Source organism: Rhagoletis pomonella, unplaced genomic scaffold (genome assembly GCF_013731165.1).
Source record: "Rhagoletis pomonella isolate Grant_MI unplaced genomic scaffold, Rhpom_1.0 Rhpom_scaffold_00006, whole genome shotgun sequence".
Classification (NCBI taxonomy): Eukaryota; Metazoa; Arthropoda; class Insecta; order Diptera; family Tephritidae; genus Rhagoletis; species Rhagoletis pomonella.
In genome coordinates, this window is record NW_023458560.1 from 76822827 (window position 1) to 76847304 (window position 24478).

At 35.5% G+C, this 24478-nt stretch overlaps 1 protein-coding gene across 1 annotated transcript in view; it reads left to right on the top strand.

Moving 5' to 3' along the window:
- Positions 1 to 16355: 16355 nt before the first annotated feature.
- Positions 16356 to 24478, top strand: part of LOC118741341 (nitric oxide synthase-like) — a 300680-nt gene continuing 292557 nt past the window's right edge. The window contains exon 1 of the mRNA XM_036473278.1: positions 16356 to 16955. Coding sequence (XP_036329171.1) covers positions 16533 to 16955 — 423 coding nt within the window. The 5' untranslated portion in view covers positions 16356 to 16532. The remainder of the gene's footprint in view (positions 16956 to 24478) is intronic.

Genomic DNA, 24478 nt, shown 5'->3' on the forward strand with positions numbered 1-24478 from the left:
CGCACTCGCACAAAAAAAAACAACGACACACACTTTGACACATTTGACTTGATGAGCGCGGAAGGAAACGGCATCTTGCCAGGCTGTGACGTTCTGCAGGTGTGAAGTAATTAACTAGAAAGCCGATTGGTTGGCTGGATGGTTGGAGTAAATGGGAACATACATATGTATGTGTAGGAGTATATACTCGTATATTAGATCGTTCCAGAAAGTATATTTTACAAGGCAATTTCGAAAAAGGTTCTTTTTGCCTCCGATTTTGTTTTTGGAGTTCACCCTTATGCATTTTTCGTCATATCATCGGCATTTGCAGTCCGATCTTTAAGAGTGATATATCGATATTTTTTGCCTAGAGGAAAAAATGTTTTTGTTCCTAAGTTAATTGGCCTCATATCACCCTAACGTACCACCCTGATGCCAGTAAATTAAAGCTCATAAAAGAAATTTTGCTAACGAAGTATTTCGATCATTCTAGTAGAACTATTTTAAACAAAATTTTTTATTGTCGAATGTAGGTGTCACGAAACTATGTAAAACGGCGATCATAGGGGACTCGAAAGTGTTTTTTTTTGTTGTTGTGTCGGAACGAGGCACAAAACTACTTGTGTGCAGAAGGTGTACGCCGAACTTTTTCCCCTGATCTACCTACGGTCTAATATATGTATGTATGTATACACATCCATACTAGTATGTCACGCTCTCATAGGCAGCCTTTTGAATATTCTTTGGGAGGCAAGTTATTGAGATTTTCGTGAAGCTTTATTTTTTCAATAATTTAATATTTTGTAAAACTGTCCTATGCTAGATTCGACAACGGCATTCTCTTTGGATTCTATGTTTCAATTCTTTTTTAAAAGTTTGTTAATTTTTGCGTGATTTTTAATATAATTTGAACCGAACTATTTTACATCAGATTACTAAATATTCTATTGAAATATTACTTGTGGAAAATTTTGAAATAATGGCCTAAGTGCATGTAAATGTGCACGTCTATAAACTTTAAGTGCAAATTATTTTGTTTTATTTTTCTTCGCTCCCAATTTCTTTTATTTCTATCTAATTGAATCGATGAGGAGAATGTCAAAAACATTTCTGTCACTGTGATGGCAGTGCTGCCTGTACTGACAGTCACAGTCAGCGGTGGACGAGTGGTATAGCAGGAAGTTGGAGACTCGACGGCAACATTGACATAATTTTATTTAATTCATTGCAAATACAGTAACATTTTTTTAGAAAATCCAAGAATTTAATTCATCAAGCAGATTTTTAAGTGTGTTTTATGAAGTAGACAAAATAGGTTTTTGTTGTTGGAAAATTGATATAAAACGAAGATTTTTTTAAATTATATTTTTTCGTTTATAATGACTCGCACTATTATCCCAGTAGAAGCAAATGTTACAACTAAATATAAACTTTTTTTGATAGCTTAACATAACACAGCAGATACTGAACAAGTATCAATAAGAAATTGATGGCTGAGTGGAAGATCGTTCAAGAAAAAATTGCCATTATTTCGTGTGTGTGTGTGTCCAATGACTTTTGACATCTGATACTTCACAGCCGTGTGCCTCACTCTTTCCTCAAGAAATAATGGAACGGGCATATATTTCTGTTACAAACATGGGTTGCCTTGTGCTCTTTTTTTTCACAAAAAACTTTAGAAAACCGTACACTGAGGGAAAAATGTCGGCCTAAAAATAAGAATTTATCTAAATATCTAATATCTAAATATTTCATTTTTGAAATAAGAATTTCGTATTCAAATCAAATTTGATGCTTCTTTATTATGAGTACGCGTATTTTATTTTAAGAAATATTATAAAGAAAAAGGTTGGTTTAGTTATCACAACCTTTCATACTTCGACTTAGAATGTTAGATGTATGTATATGAACTAGAGATGGGCACGGACCTAAATTTTCAGGCCCGGCCCGGCACGAGTGCAAAATCAACTTTCAAAAACACGCACGAGCCCGCACGTTAAGAATTTTAGTGGGGCCCGGCCCGGAAATAAAGAGCCAATTTTTATTGTATGTATGCATATGTACATATTTTTAATTTTTTGTGTTTATGTACGTATATTTACTTAAGCGAATCAATTTTTTATATCAAAGATTTTTATAAAATATTTTCTGGGAAGTAGAAAAGTGGAAGGTAACGGGTGATTTTTTTGAGGTTAGGATTTTCATGCATTAGTATTTGACAGATCACGTGGGATTTCAGACATGGTGTCAAAGAGAAAGATGCTCAGTATGCTTTGACATTTCATCATGAATAGACTTACTAACGAGCAACGCTTGCAAATCATTGAATTTTATTACCTAGAAAAGTTGGCAGAAAATCCGCTTTTTTATCGACAAATTTTGTTCAGCGATGAGGCTCATTTCTGGTTGAATGGCTTCGTAAATAAGCAAAATTGCCGCATTTGGAGTGAAGAGCAACCAGAAGCCGTTCAAGAACTGCCCATGCATCCCGAAAAATGCACTGTTTGGTGTGGTTTGTACGCTGGTGGAATCATTGGACCGTATTTTTTCAAAGATGCTGTTGGACGCAACGTTACGGTGAATGGCGATCGCTATCGTTCGATGCTAACAAACTTTTTGTTGCCAAAAATGGAAGAACTGAGCTTGGTTGACATGTGGTTTCAACAAGATGGCGCTACATGCCACACAGCTCGCGATTCTATGGCCATTTTGAGGGAAAACTTCGGAGAACAATTCATCTCAAGAAATGGACCGGTAAGTTGGCCACCAAGATCATGCGATTTGACGCCTTTAGACTATTTTTTGTGGGGCTACGTCAAGTCTAAAGTCTACAGAAATAAGCCAGCAACTATTCCAGCTTTGGAAGACAACATTTCCGAAGAAATTCGGGCTATTCCGGCCGAAATGCTCGAAAAAGTTGCCCAAAATTGGACTTTCCGAATGGACCACCTAAGACGCAGCCGCGGTCAACATTTAAATGAAATTATCTTCAAAAAGTAAATGTCATGGACCAATCTAACGTTTCAAATAAAGAACCGATGAGATTTTGCAAATTTTATGCGTTTTTTTTAAAAAAAAAGGTATCAAGCTCTTAAAAAATCACCCGTTATATTATGTACAGACATGTAAACAAAACTACTAAGTATCTTATTTTTTTCTACCGGATTCCAAATATTTTTTTTTTTACTTTTCTCTTATCAAAAGAGTTTTAATATGTACTATTTTTTTTTTGTATAAAAACAAAAGTTTATCTAAATTTTGTAGTATTAGCAACGGGCTTTTTCGTACCAATTCGTGCTTTTATGAAATTTTATATGAACGCCCATGCACGCACGAGTTCGTGCTGACAGCAAATATTCCGGCCCGGACCCTCTGCCAAAAGCCCGGCCCGTGCCGGGATATATACTTAATTTGTTAAGTTTGCATGATCTTAAGTCCAGTATTTGGTACTCATATAGGATTTGTGTTCGATATTTTAGTATTTTCGGTTTTAGTCCGGTTTTAATTTCGGAAATGCTAAGATTGAGTACGAAAAACTTGATTCCTTCTCTGAGTGTAGTAGAAAGCGTAAAAAATTTTTTAAGAACGGCGTACGGCTTTAAGGAAATTTGACTCAAGAAAATTTCTTAGCCATTTCTTGTACGCCATTTTATATGGAGTTTTTGCTTTGCTTGAGAGCTGCACACTGGCCTTAAGGCTCTAATCTTATTCGATCGTCCATTTGTTAGGGCAATATTAGAAATTATTACTAGTCACTGCTTATTGCAAACATACCATAAGCGCATGCGTTTCCTCGTAAACGATTTCTATCGTAACCGCAGGAACGAAGAAGAGTTGAAAAGGGACGAACGTTTCCTAAGCAGTTGTCCTGCTCTGAGGAAAAAACAAAATAATTTATATTTGATTTATTCTAGACTCTACGGATATCCGCAATCTTGAAGGGACCGATTTTAGCTCGCCCAAGTGGCTCGTAATGACACTAACTGGCCAAAGTTTTCTTTTCTGCTAGATGAGCGGCGATGAGTGGATCGTGTTTTCGGTTTGTTGTTAGATGTTAATTGTTAGTTTCATACAAAATTTAGAAAAATTCAAAAAATTGTCACCTTAATTTTGAACTTTTAGAAAAATTTTGGGTATGCGGGTGCATGGGTTATGTAATTATAGTAAAACAAGCGGCTAAAAATAGCTTTGATTTTTAACGTTTTTTTGTTTTTTTTTGTTAATCGACTTCACAAAGAGGAGAATGGTTATCAATTCGTCGGAATATATATATATATTTTTTAATACATACGTATGTTATCGCATAACTTTGGACCACGTTAACCGATTTCTATAATTCTTTTTTTAAAGGAAAGCTGTTACCTCACGGATCATGAAGAAATTGACGATAATCTTAAATTTTTATATACGAATTGAAGTCGGTTTTGTTTTTTGCTTAAAAATTACTTGTTTTTTTTTTGTTTGATGACGGCTTTTCGCACTTTTTACCATATAAAGGTGAACTTGTTGTGGAATAATATGCGCAAGACCGTTTGCATACAAAATTAAAAAAATCAACGTTAGTTTTTATAAATTGCACTTGTTATATGAAAAACAAAACCGCAAAAGCTGTCGGAAAAAATAATCATTAAAAATTAAAGCGATTTTCAGGCGCTTAAAACTTGCACTGGTTTTACAGGAATTAATTAAAAGTTCAAAATTTAAAAAATTTAAAAAAAAAATTGCAGTTTTTCACAAATTTCAAAAACTTTTGTAATGGAGAATATTTTTTTTTCGAATTCAAAATTTACATACAAAATTGGCATATATTACATTTTTATATCTGAACGAGGAATAACTAGAATTGAAAAAATAAAGACAATTTTTAAAAGTGACGAAGTGCCAAAATTCGAAAAATGTATCTCGATTATAGGTTGAAATTTTCCAATCATTTGCACACTTTTAGGTTAGAATATCTCTTAAACCTTGCGTACAGGATTTGGATTCAGTTTTTGGTTCTGAAAATTTTTAGTCTGTGTAATTCTTTGTCTAAATTTCTTAAAAAATATTCATTAATGGTGTCTTCCTTTCAACCAAAAAATGCCGCCTTTTGATTGTTCTGTTTCTCTATTCAAATTAGATTCTAAAATAACGGAGAACGAAGAGAAATATTTGTGTTGGTTTCTTAAAATGTCGCACTCCAGTAAGGCAAAAAAGACACATTCACTGCCCTTCGAAGTTAGTAATTAGATGGTTGCTTCAAAAGAAAATATTGTGAAGCTTATGAACTAGGCAAGGCTAAGTGGTAGTTTGCTTTTTCCGAAAAAAATAAAAGTTTAAAGATAAATAAAGCCAATTTATTTACACTTAGTATTTGAGCTTAAATTTTCAAGTGCTCAATCTGTTTTCCTACCATTTTTCACTTATGCAAATCTGAGCATCAACACTCTGGCACGTGGGTGATTTTGGTCTCACAGCTAAGTAAATAAGCACTTAAATATATACATACATACCTGTATTATTGGCTATCTAAGCTTGCATACACATACTCGTGCATACATATGTATGTATGTATGAGTTATCACTTCTACAAGAATTGAAAACATAACAAAGCTTGTGGAGAGGACAGCTGTATGTATGTAGTGCCAATGCATTTGCAACGATTTGTAGTTGAAGATATTTAGTTGAGTATTCGTGCATTGGAAAATTCAGCATGAAATGTGAGAATTTCTTTTATCTTTTGCATTCATACAAGCATATACAATGTGGGTTTCTCTATGTATGTATGTATGTATGTACTTATGCATTTATGTGGTTACAAACTTTTAGGTTTACAACTCAATCTTTCCGTTCCATGCTGGCACAAGGCACAGATGTCATTTCAAAGCTGCCAAAGGACAATCACAAGCGCTCTCAGATCTTACTGGCGTTTCTACTAGCGCTGCTTTGGGGGAAATGTTATCGATATATGTACATACATACATACGTATTTATATATACATACATATATGTGCATATTAACACATTGACAATCAGTAACGGGCAGTCGTGACCACCGCCATATCGTATGAGTAACCAATGCCACAAGCTCATTTTTCAATTTCCCGGCTCCTTATTGCAAAATATCGACGAGTTCATTTTGGGTCGGCATATTTAGTTCATTTGTATTTTGCTTATGCTTTCACTTCACTACACAAGTAAAGTTACTCGTAGGTAATATGTAAATATGTATGCAAATTTATGTTGTTATGTATATGCTAATACACACATATGTATGTGTGCAGCCTTTCAACGAGCCTTCGAGTGCAGCGTGCCAGCACAAACCGAGTAAACTGCTAACATCTGCTCTTTTTTTTTACCTACGGGAAGTACGGGAAATTGCTACGCGCAGTGGGCGGTCCAAATTCATCGCAGTTGGCCTCAAATAACAGATTACACCCTCATTTATTTATTTATAAATAAAATTCGCTTTTTTACTTCGCTTCCGTGATCTTCAGCGCGTTCAGCTGCCTACATTTTGCTGCCTTCGCAGATTTGGCGGCAATGTTTGCACCTCAACTGCCCTTTTTGTCGTCGTCCTTTGTCGCTGTCCTCAATGAGTATCAACTAAAAACAAACACTTTTTTATTTATGTAAATGTTCAGCCAAAAAAATTTTGTTGCATCACTACAAGTATTATTGTTTTTACGTGTTTCTTGTATTGCATTCATTTGCGCTTGTTTTTCTTATCCTTTCCTTTTTTTGTATTCATTGTTTTCACACAAATTGCGAAAAGGAAGAATGTTATTATGCCCTTGGGGGTATTTTTGCTTACGAAATGAAGAAAACGATTTATGCAAATTGCAACAATGGTAAGCGGAGCTTGTGGAGTAACTGCTTGTTTGAGAGCGGAAAAGTGCATTTTATTGAAATTTCACTTGGGAAATACAAGTTTATGTTAAGTATTTAATGTGGATGCAATGATGAGGAGCCCTTAAGTGCATTTTCTAAATGTAATGAATTTGATTTGTATTGCATTTTTGATTTACGAAGCACAGTCAAAAATAATTCAATTAAGAATGAAATTTTCTTAAATTTTTTTTTTATTTGCTGCGACTGTGTAGCGATCGTTTAGTACACTTCGCAGAAGAAGAGAAGAAAGGCTTTCTGGATTAAATATGACTCATGAGCATCCATAGAAAACTCGCTCCTGATAACCGCGAGATGATTCAGAAAATTCGAAACGTCTGTTATTAGCGTTAAAGAAGTTAATAAAAATATATCAAAAAAGTTAATAAGTATGTATATTTCGTTTGGCCCGAGTCATGGTGGCAGTTGATTCCGTTTGCTTTACATTTAGCATGACGAGTGTTGGCCAGCTACAAGAAGTACAAATAAATCAAATAAAAAAAGTTCGATAGAAATGCAAAACACAGAAAAACTCACGATAAAATTATGCAATTTGGTATTTCCACACTGATTTTTTTCCATTTATCTTTACTGGAATTTAAATTTTCGCTTCACATATTCATATGCAAATTGATCATAAAATCCCAATCATTCACTGACAATTACACAGCAGACAGTTTAAACTTTATTGAATGACTAAATTTTATTTGTTTTATTGTGCAATAAATTTGTGGGAAAATATTTTTGTATACATATCTAGAAACGTGAACATTTTATTATTATTTATGCTAACGAATGTTATTACATATTAATTTTTAATTAAATTTCATACAACTATCACATGTTGATAATAATCTGTTATGTACGTGTATGTAAATGGACATGTACACATCTACGTATGTATGTATGTATGTAAGTGTCTCATTCATATTTAGCCAGCCGTGTACCTGACGTCGTTCAGGGTGAACAAATATCGAGTTATGTCTTCGCACCAAATTTCAAAGTCATGTGACTATTGGCCACTCCTATGGGAGGTGCACACCCCCTTCTAAGCACTCATGCTGCCTGCCACAAGCGCACACTTTAGTTATGTTTCTACACCAAATATCATTCTCTTGTGACTTATGGTTGCAAAGTCATAGCTGATTTAAAATTTCACGCCCATGCGATGTGCCACGCCCTTCGTGATTGTTATACATATCTCAATTCCTTTAATTCAAGTCGAATATGACTTCTTAACAGGTGGCAACTCTCCTTCATGTAGTTTTGAAACGAATCCCATATATTAGTATTGGTAATTTAACTTAATAAATAATTTAAATTTAACTTTTAAATAGGTGACAACCCTCTTCAACATACAGCAATGAACCTTCTCCTGCCTGGGACAACACGCAGGTCGAAGTGTTCCCACAATCGGATGTGCCTTCTCGTCGTCTATAAGTTGCCACTAAACTAAATACAAATATAAACGCATACATCGATATGTAGACTGAGTTGATAAAAACGTACTAGTTATAGTTTGTGGCCAATAAAGAGAGTGTGAAGTATTTAGAACTGTAAAATGCATAAAAATTTTTCAAGTGGCTAACTGCAGGCATTTAGAATTGGAGTATTTATTAACTGTGTATTTCACACATATATACATACATACATATTTACTATACATCCCACTTTGTTGGCAATTGCAAATTTTACAAATAAGTACTCGTATTTCAACAGGCAAAGCCATGTCGTATGTGGGCGTATGGACAGATTGCTTGCCTAAATATTTAACTGCAGATTCGGAAAGAATATGAAAGAAATATTTTCTTGGATTAAATCCAAGCACTTATGTACATATGTACATAAGTATTTTTGGTGAGCATTTTCGAAATGTGCCACCATATCTACAGGCATGCCATTTCGTGTTAAAATAATCCTTTGAATTCATGAACTAAAATATTTACATATATCAAAAAACAACTTTTTAGCAAAAATTAAAAGATATGTGTAGGAAAATATTAACTTTGTACTTTCAGATTACTTTTGCTTATTTGTTCTGACATTTGATCTGAGAAATTTCATGCATTGGTTGTAAATATTAGACTTTTAGTTGTTTGCTGGTATTTGTTGTTGTTATTTGGTATTTTTGTGAGTATCTAAGTATGAGTAAATACATACGTGTGTGTATGAGAGTATATTCACAAATGCACAGTTGTTTCAGTAATAAATTGTCGCCTTTTTCGGACGATTGCACAGAATTTCCGAATGTCTGCAAGCAAGAAGTAAGTAAATACATGACAAAAATCGTTTGAATTTTAATGTTATGGGATTTTGAAGAGGAAATTAAGTAGGCATGTAATACATGCTTCTATATTTCGTAATTTTTAAACCTTTTTTTCCAAAAGAAAAAAGCTCTTGCAGTACGTTACTCATACGCCATGTACGAGAACGGCCATGCACGACTAGTCGAATGAGTAACGGTATTTCCTGTCCCTATTTCATACAAAAAAGTATTGCACATTTTAATTTGCCTATTCACAACTATATTTCTGCATCGATTTTCATCGCTAGTAGCTTGATTTTTTTTTGCAAAAAAACGGCTTAAATTCAAATGAAAAACAAGTAATTTTTTAAGCAAGAAACTAAACTAATTTTGAGTTAATATACTTTTGAAATGCTTTGGTTTCCTAAATGCTTTTCAAAATGAAATTTTCAAATAACAATAACAATAAAATTTATTGAATAGCCTCGCCACAGCAAAGCAAGAACCCCACAGCCACCGCTTATAGCGTTTTCTTTTCTCGAAATAATGTTGCATTTATTCTGCCCTGCGCCAGGGCTGTCTAGTTTCCGTGCTCTTTTCTCTGCATCTTCACATGCATATTGCTTGCTCTTTCTTTAAACTGTTGCACTCTGATGATGTTGCCATATAAGGAGGTGAAATTTTTTTCTAGTCAAAAATCCCCACCAAAGGGACGCCTTAAAATATGCAAGGGAATTTGGTTTTGTCTGAGGGTGGACAACAGCTGGCATTACATCGCAATATGTTTTTATAAATCATTTACCTCCCACTTTTTCCAAAATCGGTTGCACACATATATATGTTTGTACATTAGGGTGGTCCTTAAAATGTAGGAAGCAAATTTTTACATCAGATTTCCTAAGCCTCAACCCCTACGTTGATGCTACCATAGTCGAACATACCACATATAAATTTTGGTCCCGATTGGAGACGGTTATGGCGTGTCGCCCGGAGGGCAAATTTCAGATTCCTCTATGGTGACTCAAAAATTTAAAATTATTATTTTTTTCATCTAATACCCAAAATCGATCACATATAAATTTTGGCCCCGATTGGGGAAGGTTAAGTCGTCACGTCCGGGGGTCAAAATTCACACCTTAACCGTCTCCAATCGGGATCAAAATTTGTATGTGATATCTGTAGCCGTGGTATTACCGATTAAAGGGGTGAGACTGAAAAAAAATTACACATTTGATTTTAAGGACCATCCTAATGCACATACTTTATTTGTGTAATCGATGGAAGAGTTGCAAATGAGAAGAACATACAAAAATTACAAAATATTTATATTCACATCCATCAAAGCAGCTGACTGTTTATGCCAGTGTCTTCCACTGGCGGCACATTTTAAGTTCATTCCCTTTACCTTCAATTTCTTGTAGATTTTTTCTTTTTTCGTTGTTTCTTTCTTGCAAACTTGTTCTTACCACTTGCCGTCATTAACATAAAAATCTGTCGGTCTCTAACCTTTTCTTGATTTAATTTATGCCTCATATGGGCGTAGGTCGCACACGTCCTTTCTGCATTGCGAGGGTTAGAGAAGTTTTGAAGTTGAAAAATATGTACATACATATATTTATAATTTGCGTCACCATTGACTTTACTACACACTCTGAATGACGGAGGACCGAAAACATGCGGCATATAAGTAAGTACTGTCCGATCCGGTTTCTTATGGCTGTTCCATAAAATGAGGAATTACACGCAATGCACAGGTGGTTGCGGTGTTTCGTAAGGACGCTGTTGCATATTTTTTCAAATCTTGTGGGAGGAATTTCCAGGTACATAATATGTATTGTACAACAGCAACTCATATGTGTGTGTTTGTAAAATACAATTTTAGTGCTAGGTACATATACATATCCCAGCAGATAAAAACTTTGCATGCTGTTAAATTTCACTCAAAGCGCAATAATCTGAATTGTTTAGATCTAGTGATAATATTATACGAGCTTTTGTCTCATGTTAGCGGTAGCCGAGTGGTGAGAGCTGGTTCCTTGGTTCGAGCGATTGCTAAAATTTATTTTATTTATTTTTTTTTGGATTTGAATTTTTTTGTCTTTATTTTGTTTTATTTTATTTTCACATTATTTTTTTTTTATTATTAGTTACTCTAAAGCGTAGCGTCTAATTTTATCAAAAATGTCAACAAGAACCGACTAAGAACAACATAAAAAAATATAGAAATTATAACTGAATGAATAAAAAAAAAAATTAAATGAAAAAAATTAGACTGGGACTCGATCCCACGTCTGTCTACGCTTTTATGCATATCTCAATAACACGGGTAAAAGGTCTTCAACGGAGTGGCCAAATTAGTTCACCAAATAAAATTTTTGTAAAAGCAAAATTTTATACTCAGCTGAGCTTCGTAAAGTGGGAAATTTCAAAGATACCACAATTTGTTCTACATACACCCCCATAAACGTGAGAAGGATAAAAGGAAAGAGAGAACAAAGAAAAGAGAGAAGATGAATGAGTTGGTAGCTGCCTGCCCTCACCTACATAGGCTCCGGATAGCAGAAAATATATTTAGAGGTGCGTACAACCACTGCGTAGGACCTGGGTTCGATCCCTGAAATTTGAAAACGCTTTTTCTAACAGTGGTCGCCCGCCGGTGGGCAATGTCAAAACCTCCGCGTGGGTTTCTGGCTTGAAAAATATTCTCATTAAAACCATTTGCCATTCGGAGCCTGTGTAAAAGTGTACGTCCCTCCATTTGTGCTATTACATCAGGGGAGGCTCACCACAAACTGGAGGAGAAGCTCAGCCAAACACCTAGCAAAAGTGTAAGCGAACAATGTAACAGAAAAATACAGTTCTTATCCCACGTGATGAAAAATCTCGTCAAAATGACTACTGTCATAACTACAAATTATTTAGCATTCAGCAGCTTCTCTACTGGGTATAACACCGGAGAGACTAATAAGAGTTTCGGGTCCAACGCAATGAATTCGAATTCTAAAAATTCCTTCAATTACAGACAGAAAACATATCAATATATAGTACATATAGTCTTAGTTTATACTTACGCGTGAGCGACACTAAGTTTGCGGGCATTAACAAATTAAGTAGCATCTGCGATATGACAAAATAATTTCGAGAATATATTTAAACTGAGAAATGTATCAGCGTCACAGTAACCGTTGACGTATTCAAGCCCCCGAAATACAGGTAAATTAAACAAAAATGAAATCAAGTGTTTCATGTTCATAATTCATCAGCACTTGAGCACAATTAATTGAATTTAGAGTGCTATGTAGACAAATGTACGTACGTATTTTCATGCAAATTCGTACGACGCACATTTGCCCACCCACACACTAACCGCAACCGATTGCCTAGCAACCCATTCACTCTGATCACTACTGAGTTTGCTGATTAAGTATTTAATTTGTATGTAGAAACAAAGGCAGGGTAGGGCGATGCCGTAGACACTGAGTGAGGTTACAGCGCAGCTAAGCGATTTGGCAAAACGCTATCGTTAGAGCGCGCGCGCGATGTTTAATGTAATTAAGTGCATACATTAAGGCGTCGTAAACGTTCAGTGTCGGCAAAATACTTTGAACAGTTAAGCACGAGTTTAAAGGTGAGCACTGCTTATACATAAATATGTACATATGTACATACATTCATACGTAAATATCAATAAATAAGCGTAAAAGTAGCAAGTTACTTAAAATACAAAAACAACTGTTACAACAACAACAACAAAAAAAGCAACTTGCTCCACTAAGAACATAAGCCCTAGGCTGAGTCACTTTTAATTGGTGAACAAAATTGCGGTTTACAAACTTTCAACTTTGGCAGCTAGAAAAGTCTGTAAATATGTATGTAGGTATGTATGTATGTAGGTATTTATGTAAATGACGATTTTAAAATTTTATTGTTTGTAAAATATACTCGAAGTGTTTGGGATGCGCTACTTATGTATGTATGTACATAGCTTCTTACATATGTACTCCGGTACTTACAGACTTATGTAAGTACTTAACCATTTTGGTGTTTGAGTGTTGGCAGAGCACTCCTGCGTTACACAAAAATACCGTAAAATAAAACTACGCGCATCAAGTGGATGAATCTTTCAAAATTTAATGCTAATTTAATGCTATTGGCTGCATGTTGGGCGCGCCAAGTTGTTGCTGGACTTTAATATTTGAACAAAAAAGACTTTAAGGTGCTTAATGGTGTACGTTTAGGTAATTGAATTTGTAATCACTAAAGTCAGGTAGCTTTGCGTAGCTGACCGGTTGCTCGACTTAAGTGAACTAAAGAATGTTCTTAATAAATACTTGAGGTTGAAACTTTTTATTATAGGTTTGTGTACATAGCAACTCTTGTAGTATCTATACGAAATTTGATTCTCTAACTTTGCTATTTGGCTTTCGCCTTTTAATGAGTTAAGCGGCGTATAAAATTCAATCGTATCTTAACTATGTGCAAAATTCTTAAGATTTAAATTTAAGATGGTAGTAGGCATAATTTGCTTTGGTTTTATGTAATTATTATAGAAACACAATTGCCCTTTGAATGCTAAACTAGCTAAGATTAATTGTAACCTTGAAACTCATTTCCACATAATAACGGGGGTCTTAACTTATTTTCTAACGAAGGAATCTAATGTTTAGTGTTTCACATGAATTTTAAGGAGTCTTATGATCAACTAATAGTAACTTAAATGTATATACATACATAACTAATTAAAAATTTCATATTGTATGTTTGTAAGATCATCTCTTGAAAACGACTGAATGCTTTCGGCTAATGTTTTAAACAGTTCGTTGGATATAATCCTAATGAATTTCGTACGGAAAAACAATTTGGAAAAATTGACTGGAAATTTAAAAATTTTAGAAAAACTGGAAGCGCCTATTTCCATGAGACTTTTTATACAACTCACGATTTTGTACTTATGATACACTTTGGCTCAGGTTGTAAACAGTTTAGAACAAATATATGTATGTATGTATATCCAAAAAGTAAGATCGCCAGATGGCGCTCGAGTCGTGCTCTTTTGAAAATTCGTGTTTATCGATTTGACATGCATAGATAAATAAATAAATTTATATAGAGGTATACACTGCGACCAAGAGATCTATTACCTTACCTAGTACCTCATCCAACCCTAAAGATCCCAGATATTGGAAGAGATATTCAGTGGATGGTGATTGTATAAATTCAACGCATGGCTAAAGTTGGCCTAGGTACTTCCCTCGTCTCCTTGATAGACTCGTAGAAATGACATAGGTCGTTCGACCTGATCTCTAGCTTTTAAGGGTTTCCTTTTAGTCCACAGTGCCCCGTCAGAAAACCTCTTATTATTGCCATATAGCTTGTAAGGTTGTAGCCTCCCAGTAAGCATATAACCTCGCGTATATCTACGGTGTTACTCCCGTGTTGTTCTTCGAGTCTGATCCTCTCCTTCCTGAACACTTCCTTGTTTATCCTAGGTCCGATAGTAAGCTTTGCTTCGGCCCTATAGGAGTCAAGGCGGTCGCCGTTTTGGTGAGATGGTATGCTTCTTCGTCACCCCCAACTCCTATGTGACCTGGTCCCTAAATTAGTTGGATATCATTGTGCTCCACCAGAACGTTCAGCCTATCAATGCACTCAAGAAGAAAGGAGAACTTGGCCTCGAATAATGAGAGGGCCTTGAGTGTAGCTTCAATCTTATGTACATAAGATAAAAACGATCACAAATTTATTTCATGCTCCGGTAGCAGTTTTGACTATTGGCGCCAGGCTGTAAAATCGACTCTGAAGGTTCCCTTGAAGTTCTGTTTCTGTATTGGCTTTAATATACGGGTCCACACAATGTGGTTATGAGCTCCAAAAATTAACATAATTGAAGAAGAGCTTAAGAACAGGAACGTAACGGTTAATATATTCAAAATAAAAATCATAACAGTAAACATTACATTACTGTTTTTTTGATCAATTTAATTTATGATTTTTATTTAATCGTTTTTTATTTGGATTTCTATTTTTTCGATACCACTTTGATCGCTGTGTTTTGATTTTTTCGATCATATTATACCCGTTATTTTCATATATAGGTTTTTAATCAATCTGTTAGTATAAAAAAATTCCGTTCTTAGATGATCTTTTTCAATACGAGTGTGTACTTATTTATTGTTGTCGGTCTGACTCAACTGAAAATGTTAAAGTAAAATCTTGAAATAAACAAAAATAACGATTGCAGAAAAAAACACTTAACGTACCTCCTTCATGTATTTTTAAATCTGTACCACAGAGATAAAAATAGGGTTCAAACCTCTTTCTACCTTCAAGGCAGCGAGGGAAAATGGGGTAGCCATTTATACTGATCCCAGTCGTCTATTTGTGCCGCGAAAATTGATCATTCAGAGTGAGGGCAGTGGGCTGAAGGTGAACTCGCCCATGTCTGCCTGTCATTCCTAAGCGAATTAGTTTCTAACAGTGGCTTCCGAAGTTAAGAGTGCTATAACTGGTTGCAGAGTAAGTGGTACTAGACCTGACACCTCTGTAGGTAAACGGTCAGATATTTCATGAACAGGTGCTCCCGAGGGACGTGGCACCTAGAGCACAAAAATTGAGCTATGATGTTTACTATATAAACATCAAATACTGACTCAGTGTCAGTTTTGGGACCATCAGTAGAGACAATGTATAAGTCCGGTTTCAGTGGCCGTATTTGGCCAATATTCAATCTCAGCGAACTCAACATGATTTCTCAGCCTGCAGGTGACCTTTAAGACCTTTATATGTATGAAAGCGAAAAGTGTTGGTAAGAGTAGCTGCAGTTCCAGGAGTTGTTGAGAAGTAAAAAAAAACTCGCTTATAATAAACGAATCTTTACTAAGGAAGATCGGAATTGATATACTGAATAGCAACAATTTTAAGTGAATAAAGTTAATTTCAGTTAACAAAGACAAATATTTCATTTCAAATAGATTGCACAACCAGATTGCAATTCCAAACCTACAACGATGCAAATAATTAAAATAAATAAAATACCTACACAAAAAATAAATCAAACAAAACTGAGCAATTAAGTGACAAAGTGTGGGCCAAACTACGGTGTGACTACGGTGGCTAAGTGAGTGGCGCGTTTCGTCGTCGTTTCGGCAAAATGTCGCACTTTAGTGCGATATTCGAAAATTTGCGATTGGTGGCTGCCAAGCGTATGCCAAGTACGCCAAGTACGCCAACGCACCAGCAAAAACAGCAGCAACAACAAATACTACAACAACAACAACAACAACAGCAACAACAACACACAGCTTGCAATAGCAATGCAATAGCAAACAACGAAATCCAAACGAATCACTCGAACTCGTCGCCGCCAACACCGGAAAAGCGCAACGAATTGGAAAATGGCAAACGGTCACAAATACACATTAAGGAGCCGCAAGAACAAATGCAACAGCATGCAGCTGCAACACCCATGGTGCCAGGTGGCAGCAACAGCGTCAACAATACACCCAATCGACAGCATTACGCAAAGAGGCAGAGCATTTCGGGGCGCGGCACAGATAGCGCTAAAAATTCGCCAATTCTTGTTGGGCGCAACTCAGTGGTGGGCGGCGGTGGAGGTGGTGCGGGCGTAATTGCGGAAGGTGGCAGTGGCGGCGGCGGCAGCAGCGGTAAGGCACGTGAGCTCTCGCCCACACCGAAGAATCAGGGACAGCGTAAAATGTCGCAGGATTTTCGAGCGCGTGCCGGCAGTTTTATACACGTGGACGAGGAGGGGCGCAGCATACTTATACGCAAGCCGGTACGACTGAAGAATATCGAGGGCAGGCCAGAGGTTTATGATACGTTGCATTGCAAGGCTAAAGAGGTAAGTGAATAATATATACATATACATATATGTATGCTTGTGCGCAATGGAATGTATGTGATCGAGCGTGAAGTAGAGTAATGGGGTAATTGATTACGCTGTGCTGTTCTTAAAAAGTTAATCTTTGACTTTAGTTAATTCAAAGCTTAGTTACAAGCTAAGATTTTGTATGGGAAAGGTAGTGCGACATCTTCATATTTGTAACTGAGTACAGGTCATAGATCCGGTTGTGAAATTAATTTACAAAACTTTGTTTATATAAATTTTTCGGGATCCTAAAACTCTCAAATTATTCATAAAAAAATTATTTCTGCGTGGCCCCAAAGACTAAAAACTTATAGATTTAGTTATTTATAAAGTCATTTTAGGTTAAATTTTGGGAGACTCTTGGAAAAAATCAAATTGAAAATATTAAAAAAATCTGCGTATTTTTTGAATTTTTCCCTTGTCTATGGTTGCAGGTTGTGCAGAATTTGATAAGACATTTTTTCTATTAAATAGTTATGAATTGAAAGTACAGTTTATTCCACGTAAAAATGGGTACTTTTTTTACGAATCAATTAAAACCTGGTTCTATTCTGGAAACACTCTTTGGAAGTGAAATGAAAATTTTTGGAAAAATTTGTCTGTTTTTCCACAATATTTTTTCATTTGGATACGTCCTCAAGCTCACTAAAATTGTTAAAAAAAACTCCGTTGAAGTGAAAAAAGTCAACAAACTCTATCTAAAAAATGTTGGAACTTTATAATTTACTTGAAAATGTCTTTATGTTTTCTATGTTCCCTGTATATCTATTAGACTTATTTAATCAAATCGACTATCTTTTTTATCCCGTAAGAAGTATTTTCGGGACCGTGTAAAAAGACGCTTTCCCCTTAATATTAAGATTTAGAGGTCGCTTATCTCGAATTTCTATTTTCCATATACATATCGATGGTCCTATTTAATAACGACACAATTGAAAATTCTCAGTAATTTTCTAATGTTTTCTCAAACAAAGTTTTGTTCAAAGTGCGATTAGAATCTTGTATTCTAGCACTCTCTACAAAAAAATTGGTTTTTGGAATTTTGTCGACTTCTTCAATATAACTTTGTGGATATACTGAAAGAACTCCATATAGGAGTATTATCCTCAGGATTATGTAGAAGAATATCATATTAACTGAATGAATGCTTTTCAAATTTTTCTCTGTTATTCTCGCTATATTCCTCTGCAAGCTAAGACTTTTCGCAGTGAAATTTAGTTACAAACAAATACTTAAATTTCGCAATTGAAAGAAGGCAAATTAACGCTAATACAGGAAATTAACTCTATTGCTGCTACTCTCTAAAAACTATAAAAAAAGGAACAGTCCAGCGCCTTCGTCTTGGTCTGCAGGCTGTATCGGAGATACACCCGCTAAATTTAAACGTAGAATACGTGGTATGGTTAAGAGCATATCCAAGTCAAAAACGAAAGCACAAACTAAGAAAAAAATATCGATAACAAAAGCGATAATAAAATCGATAACAAAATCGATAAAAATATCGACAACAAAATCGTTAACTAAATCGATTACAAAATGGATAAAAAATCGATTCCAAAGTCAATAACAAAATTGATAACAAAATCTATCAAAAAATCCATTACAAAATCGGTAATAAATTCGATAAAAAAATCGATAAAACTATCGATAACAAAAGCGATGGCAATATCGATAGCAAAATCGGTAAAAAAACCGATAAAAATACCGACAACAAAAGCGATAACAATATCTATAGAAAAATCGATAAAAATATTGATGACAAAAGCGACAAAAATATCGATAACAAAAGCGATAACAATATCGATAGCAAAATTGTTAAAACAATCAAGAAAAATATCGATAACAAAACCGATAAATAATCAATAATAAAATCAATAACAGAATCGATTACAAAATCGATAACAAAATCGATAAAAATATCGATCATTATACCGATAAGTTCCGAAAATATCGATAGCAAAATCAATAACAACATCGATACAAATTTCGATAACAAAATCGGTGAAAATATCGGTAACAAAACCGATAAAAATATCGATGGCAAAATCGATTAAAATATCGGCAACAAAATCTATAAAAATATCGATAACAAAATCGATAGCAAAATCGATAACAAAATCGATAAAAATATCGATAACAAAACCAAACAGATCCACATTAACTGAAACTTTCATATGTACGTATATATGCATTTACATATGTACATACGCTGCGATCAAAAGCCGCATTACATACGCATACATACTTTTTGTCTCCTTCCCACACTTCCAACATATGCACGTGTTTGCAAAATGATGACGAGGTGATTTTGTATGGAAAATCATTTATGCCCATATATTTGAATAAAATAAACATATATAGAAGATATCAACCAATACTTCCCACATACCAAACGAAAGGAAAACTCTTGAATTTTTGATTAAAGAAAACAAAAACAAAATCATTCAAACGGTTTTCGAGCATTTTGGTAATGAAAAAAATTTGCAAATTTTTTCAACAATTTTTTGCCTTAAAATGCTCAATATTTGTTAAATTCATATAAAATTTGTATCCGATAATATTTCTACTGCTCCAAAGAACCTATATCCCGAAAATGAAAGTTATATATGCCAACAATAAGTTGCTAGAGCACTTTAAAGGCTCAAAATTGACCCCAAAATAAGGCAATGTTTACCGTTGTTTTTACGACAGAAACCGAATTGGTTATTTACAAAAATGAATCTGTCGACAGGTTTGGAATTTTATCTTTGAAACGCCACACTTTTCTTTGAAATCGCTTTATTAGTTCTCGTGCAATAAGCGTTTTTGTGAAGCTCTAAAAATTACAACTACAACATTTGAACATAGCCCCCATACCTTAAGGTAAGACGTATTCTACGTCAAAATTTAATTACAACAGAATCAGAGTATTTTTAAATAGGCGTGGCGTATACCCATACAAACTGTTTAACTTAGCTGAGAAACGTTTCTAATAAAATAAAAATAAAAAATGAAAATATTATTTGCTGCTTTGGATGTTGAATGCCATTCCTGTAGGCGATACGAAAACCGTCCCATCATCTGTTAACAAACACTGTAATTTTCGCTTTAGCAACTATGGCAACAAAAACAATAACTTTAATTGCATTCAATGCTTGTAGTTGCATCAACAAATTTCGCCTAACTATTTGAACAACAATGGCTAATTAAAGTGTTAACTGACTGTCACATCACTGGTTCATGTCTGTTGGCTTGTTGGCTTGTTTGCTTGGTTGGATGGACAAAGTTTTATGCGGGCCAGTATGCCAATTATGTTTATTTGATAATGAACTAATTAGCATTGCAAGTTTACTGAAATAGTTTTCAGAAATTACCACTACGAAGCTATGTATGTAAGTGAGTTGAGAATTTTAAGATTTATTCAAATGTTGAAAATTTGTCATTTCGCCCTAAAGTTTTCATGTAAATTGAAACGAAATTGCGGTTTTTCTCGCTGTTTCGTCATTTAGGCCAAACCGACTAAATATTTGGATTAAGAGCGTCAAAATACAAAAAAAAAATAAAAGTAGGTCTCATCAAAAGTACAGAAAACTTTTTTTGTGCCGGTTTTTTGTTCTCAATTCATTTTATGTATTTATAGCCAGTTTTAGGCAAGCCATTTAAATGAAAAGTGTTTTTTTTTAATATTTAAATTTAATATGAAAACGGACAGAAGAAAAAAAAATCTTTTTTAATTAAATTGCTGGTTAAAGCGGCAGTTACTTTCGAAAAATCTTTATCTTCTACAAAAGTAGAGTTCTTTTTACCAGCCAAAGTTTTTTATTTCACTTTTGCATATTCTCATTCAGAAATTTTCATATTTTCACATTCACATTTTATTCGAGACGCATTGCATTCTGTCCACTTCGCCGCATCTATGTACTTTTACTTACTCACTCATCCAATTCAATTTATGTTACGTATACGCCGTGCATGGTGGACTGCTTACATACATACATATGAACACAGAGTATTCATTTCGAGCGCCGACGGTCAATCGATTAAATCACTCACTGTAAATTATAGGATTTTACGCACTCAAACACAGACACAGACAACCAAGGAGATCGAGTAATGGTTATGAATTTTTATGAAAAGCTGTTGCTGGCGTAGCAGACATTCGGAGTTAACTTCGTGTGAGACATATTTTTACATACATACATACATACATACATACATACTTATGTGCAAAGATACACACATGCACGCAAGTTCTTAGATTCAGTAAAGGCAGAAATGCTGTGAATAAAAGCACAACTTTACAACTTAATACCGTTATAAGAATTTCGACAGCACCATGTGGCCCATAGCTGCGCAGCGTTACGCCACATTCAAAGAAGCCATTCATTCACACGATTATTACCTGCGAAACGAGCAATGAAGAACAGCAAAAAAGAAGAAAGAGAGAAAATAAAACTTTCATACAGTCACCGGGGCAAAAGTAGGCGGTTGGTTTAAATAAACAACGCGAAAGTGCAGCCAAGGAAGAGAAGAAGTCTTACGTCTAGTTGCCGGCAAGGAATCGGCGGAAAATGGGAAAAGGCGGCGGAACTTTTTATTATATTGCAATATTTTTTTTTTGTTTGTGCTGCCCTTTTTGCTAAAAAAATATCTACGTGCAGTTCACAGCTGCTGCAGCAAGGGCGTTCAGTCAACTTTTTAGCCCTCAGTCGCGGCTGCTGCTGCAACGCTGTCATCATTAATGTCAACTTGTGGCAAATACTATGGCCTGCCAGCGCGCACATGGCGGCACTTAAACTTATTTATTAGCGCTGGCACATTTGTGCGACAGCCGACGAAGGATTTGCAAAGCGCAATCTGTGCGCAACTTAATTAGCAGTGCAAGACATTAAAATGTGCAACAGCCGCAAAAAAAAACCGCCCACGCCGAATGAATGCACCAACACGGCGGTTGAAGGTAATAGACAGGAAGCGATTGTTAATAGACTTGGGTGTACGTTTGTCATGTCGCGCTCTCTCACTCTCCCGCTCTCCCGCTCTCCCGCTCTCTTACTCAATTAAGCAATTTGTGGCAACATCAGCGAATCGCTTTTAAAGTCAACTTCCGTTTGCTTCCGTCGCAATCGCGCGGCTTAATTAAGGCAGCAACGGAAATGACGTTGGTAGTTGAAGAAGACAAGGCGGGTTTCGTGAATCCTGTGTGTATGCGTGGGCGTGCGTTAGATAAATTTATTGTTTTATTTTTTACTGTTTTTATGTGGATAGCTTAAATTAAATTGCAAGGAGAGAATTATCTTACTAGATTACACCCTCATACCTGGGTTCAGTAGCAGTGCTGAGGATATCGCAGTTATTTAAAAAAAAAATTGAACAAGCTACGATTTCCTATTTAAACAGCTACTTCCAGATTCCATAGCCTGCGAATTGTTGGACACTCTTGGAAGATGAACTTCAAAGTCTTCTCATTCCTGTCAAATCTCTTGCAAATTGTATTAGTGTTCAGAGCTAAATTAAAGACAAAACAGTGGCGCTTAACAATATTCCCATTAGTACCCTACATAGTCGCCTAGGATAGCTTACTAGCAGCGTTAAAGAACATCGATGTCCTCTCGGTACCTAATCTGCAAGTTTTCGTTTAATTTTTCTTTAGTATATTTTTGGCCACATGCATATCTCAATCTCAACGGGAACTCCCAATCCAATTTCCTTTACAACATTTTGTAAAGTTGTGTCTTTCGATCGCCCTCACCTGTAAGCATTTTGCGCTTTTGAAAGTGCGTCTATTTCCACAGGTTCTTCTGAAGAAATGATGACAGAGCCGAATGAGCGCATGAAAAGTTCCGCCTGCCTTCGTCAAGAAAAGAACATTAAACGACCTTCTGACATAAGAATATATTATATGTAGATTTGGTTGTTTGTACTGAGTAAAGGAGTCGTGGATGGCGCCAAGTGATTTGTCGTAAGCATTTCTTATGAACCCTCCTCACTTTGAACACATTCAATATCGTCCTTTTGAATGAGACTCTGAGTTAAAGAACCCCTGTACAGGATTTTCCTTAGCCAGGTTGTATTGCTGAAGCTTGAAGTTGTATTCCAATAGTTTCTCATTTTTATCATCTTTATCCTCGTTTCCCTCACACGTTTTCTAAAAATGGCAGATCAGGGGTTACAACAAGACTCCTTCTTTTGGTCCCTCTTAGGGTACAAGCCTGCTTGTAAACGGGAAATATTTTAAAAGGCGATCGCTCATACTTTCCAGATGATTTATGCAGAAGCATCCTTCAAAAATTTATTAATAGAGATAGTGAGGCCTTATATTGAGGCTAAGAAATGTTTCTCTTAGGTTATACTAAATGTTTTTTATTTATTTATTAAGAGATTATTATTTAGAATTTTTTATAATTTCAATTAAGCTTTTACATATCTTTAAAAATATCGCAATGCGGAGCCCATTTGAACTTAAAATTCCGAATTGTTTTCATTACTCTACACAAATTCCACTCAAGGTGTAGAATTTCTCAGCACACCACAGAATTGGATCCACTTTAAAAATATACATTGCGCATAATTTAGCGTTTTGAATATCAATCAATTTGCATACTGAATAAATAAATATTTATGTGGCACTTATTTAGACTACGCTGCTATTTTAGGCAAGGCAAGCCAGCAAGCAGGCAGTGGCTTCTGGCCATAAACTTAAATTTGCTAAAATCGATTAATTTGGTAAGAAATTTTTGGTTATCGGCAAGTGCCACTACAGGGAAAGTGTACATATGTAACTTAAGAATATGAAAGGCCCTTATGATTTGCATGTATGTAGTATGTACATATGTGTGTAGGCCACAAGGCCTTCGCTTTGCATACCGCCTGTTGCAGTCTCACCAACAACTTTCTGAATTCTATGCAGTTACGTTTTTTTTTTTCATTTTAGCGAAGATGTGGTGTGTGTGAGGTAGGGCCTTTCTATATTAAGGTAACGATATGTATGTGTGTATGTATGCTTGCTTGCCTGCCTGCCAGTCAAAGAGGATGCTTGACGTTTCACAACTGTTGCAACAACTTCCGTTTCCTGTTGCCCTCCATTTACACGCACGTCACACACCGACACGCACAAAGCTATACATTTCACTAGTCCTTGCTGCTCCCAAAGCGGCATTTAGGAAGTGTTTATTTACATAAAGCAATTTGGACAACTTTCTGCTGCGCACATTGCCGCTGCCACAGCCACAGCCATTGCCATTGCCAATTTAGTGGCACAATACTACCCATAAGAGGTGCAGCCGCAAGCAGCGTCGGAGCTGCCAACTAATAGCACCGCGGAGATTTTCTTGCCGGTTTGTTGGTTTGTGTTGCCTTTGGTACCGCCGGCGTTGCTTGGTTATGCGCCGAGCAGTTCGGTTAGTGGCACAGTTATTAGTGTCAAAGGATGTAAAAACGCACAAGAAAATTTGCGCAAAACCCAGAAGAATGATAGAAAAAGCAATATGAAAGGAAAAGTAAACAAGAAGAATTGTTGA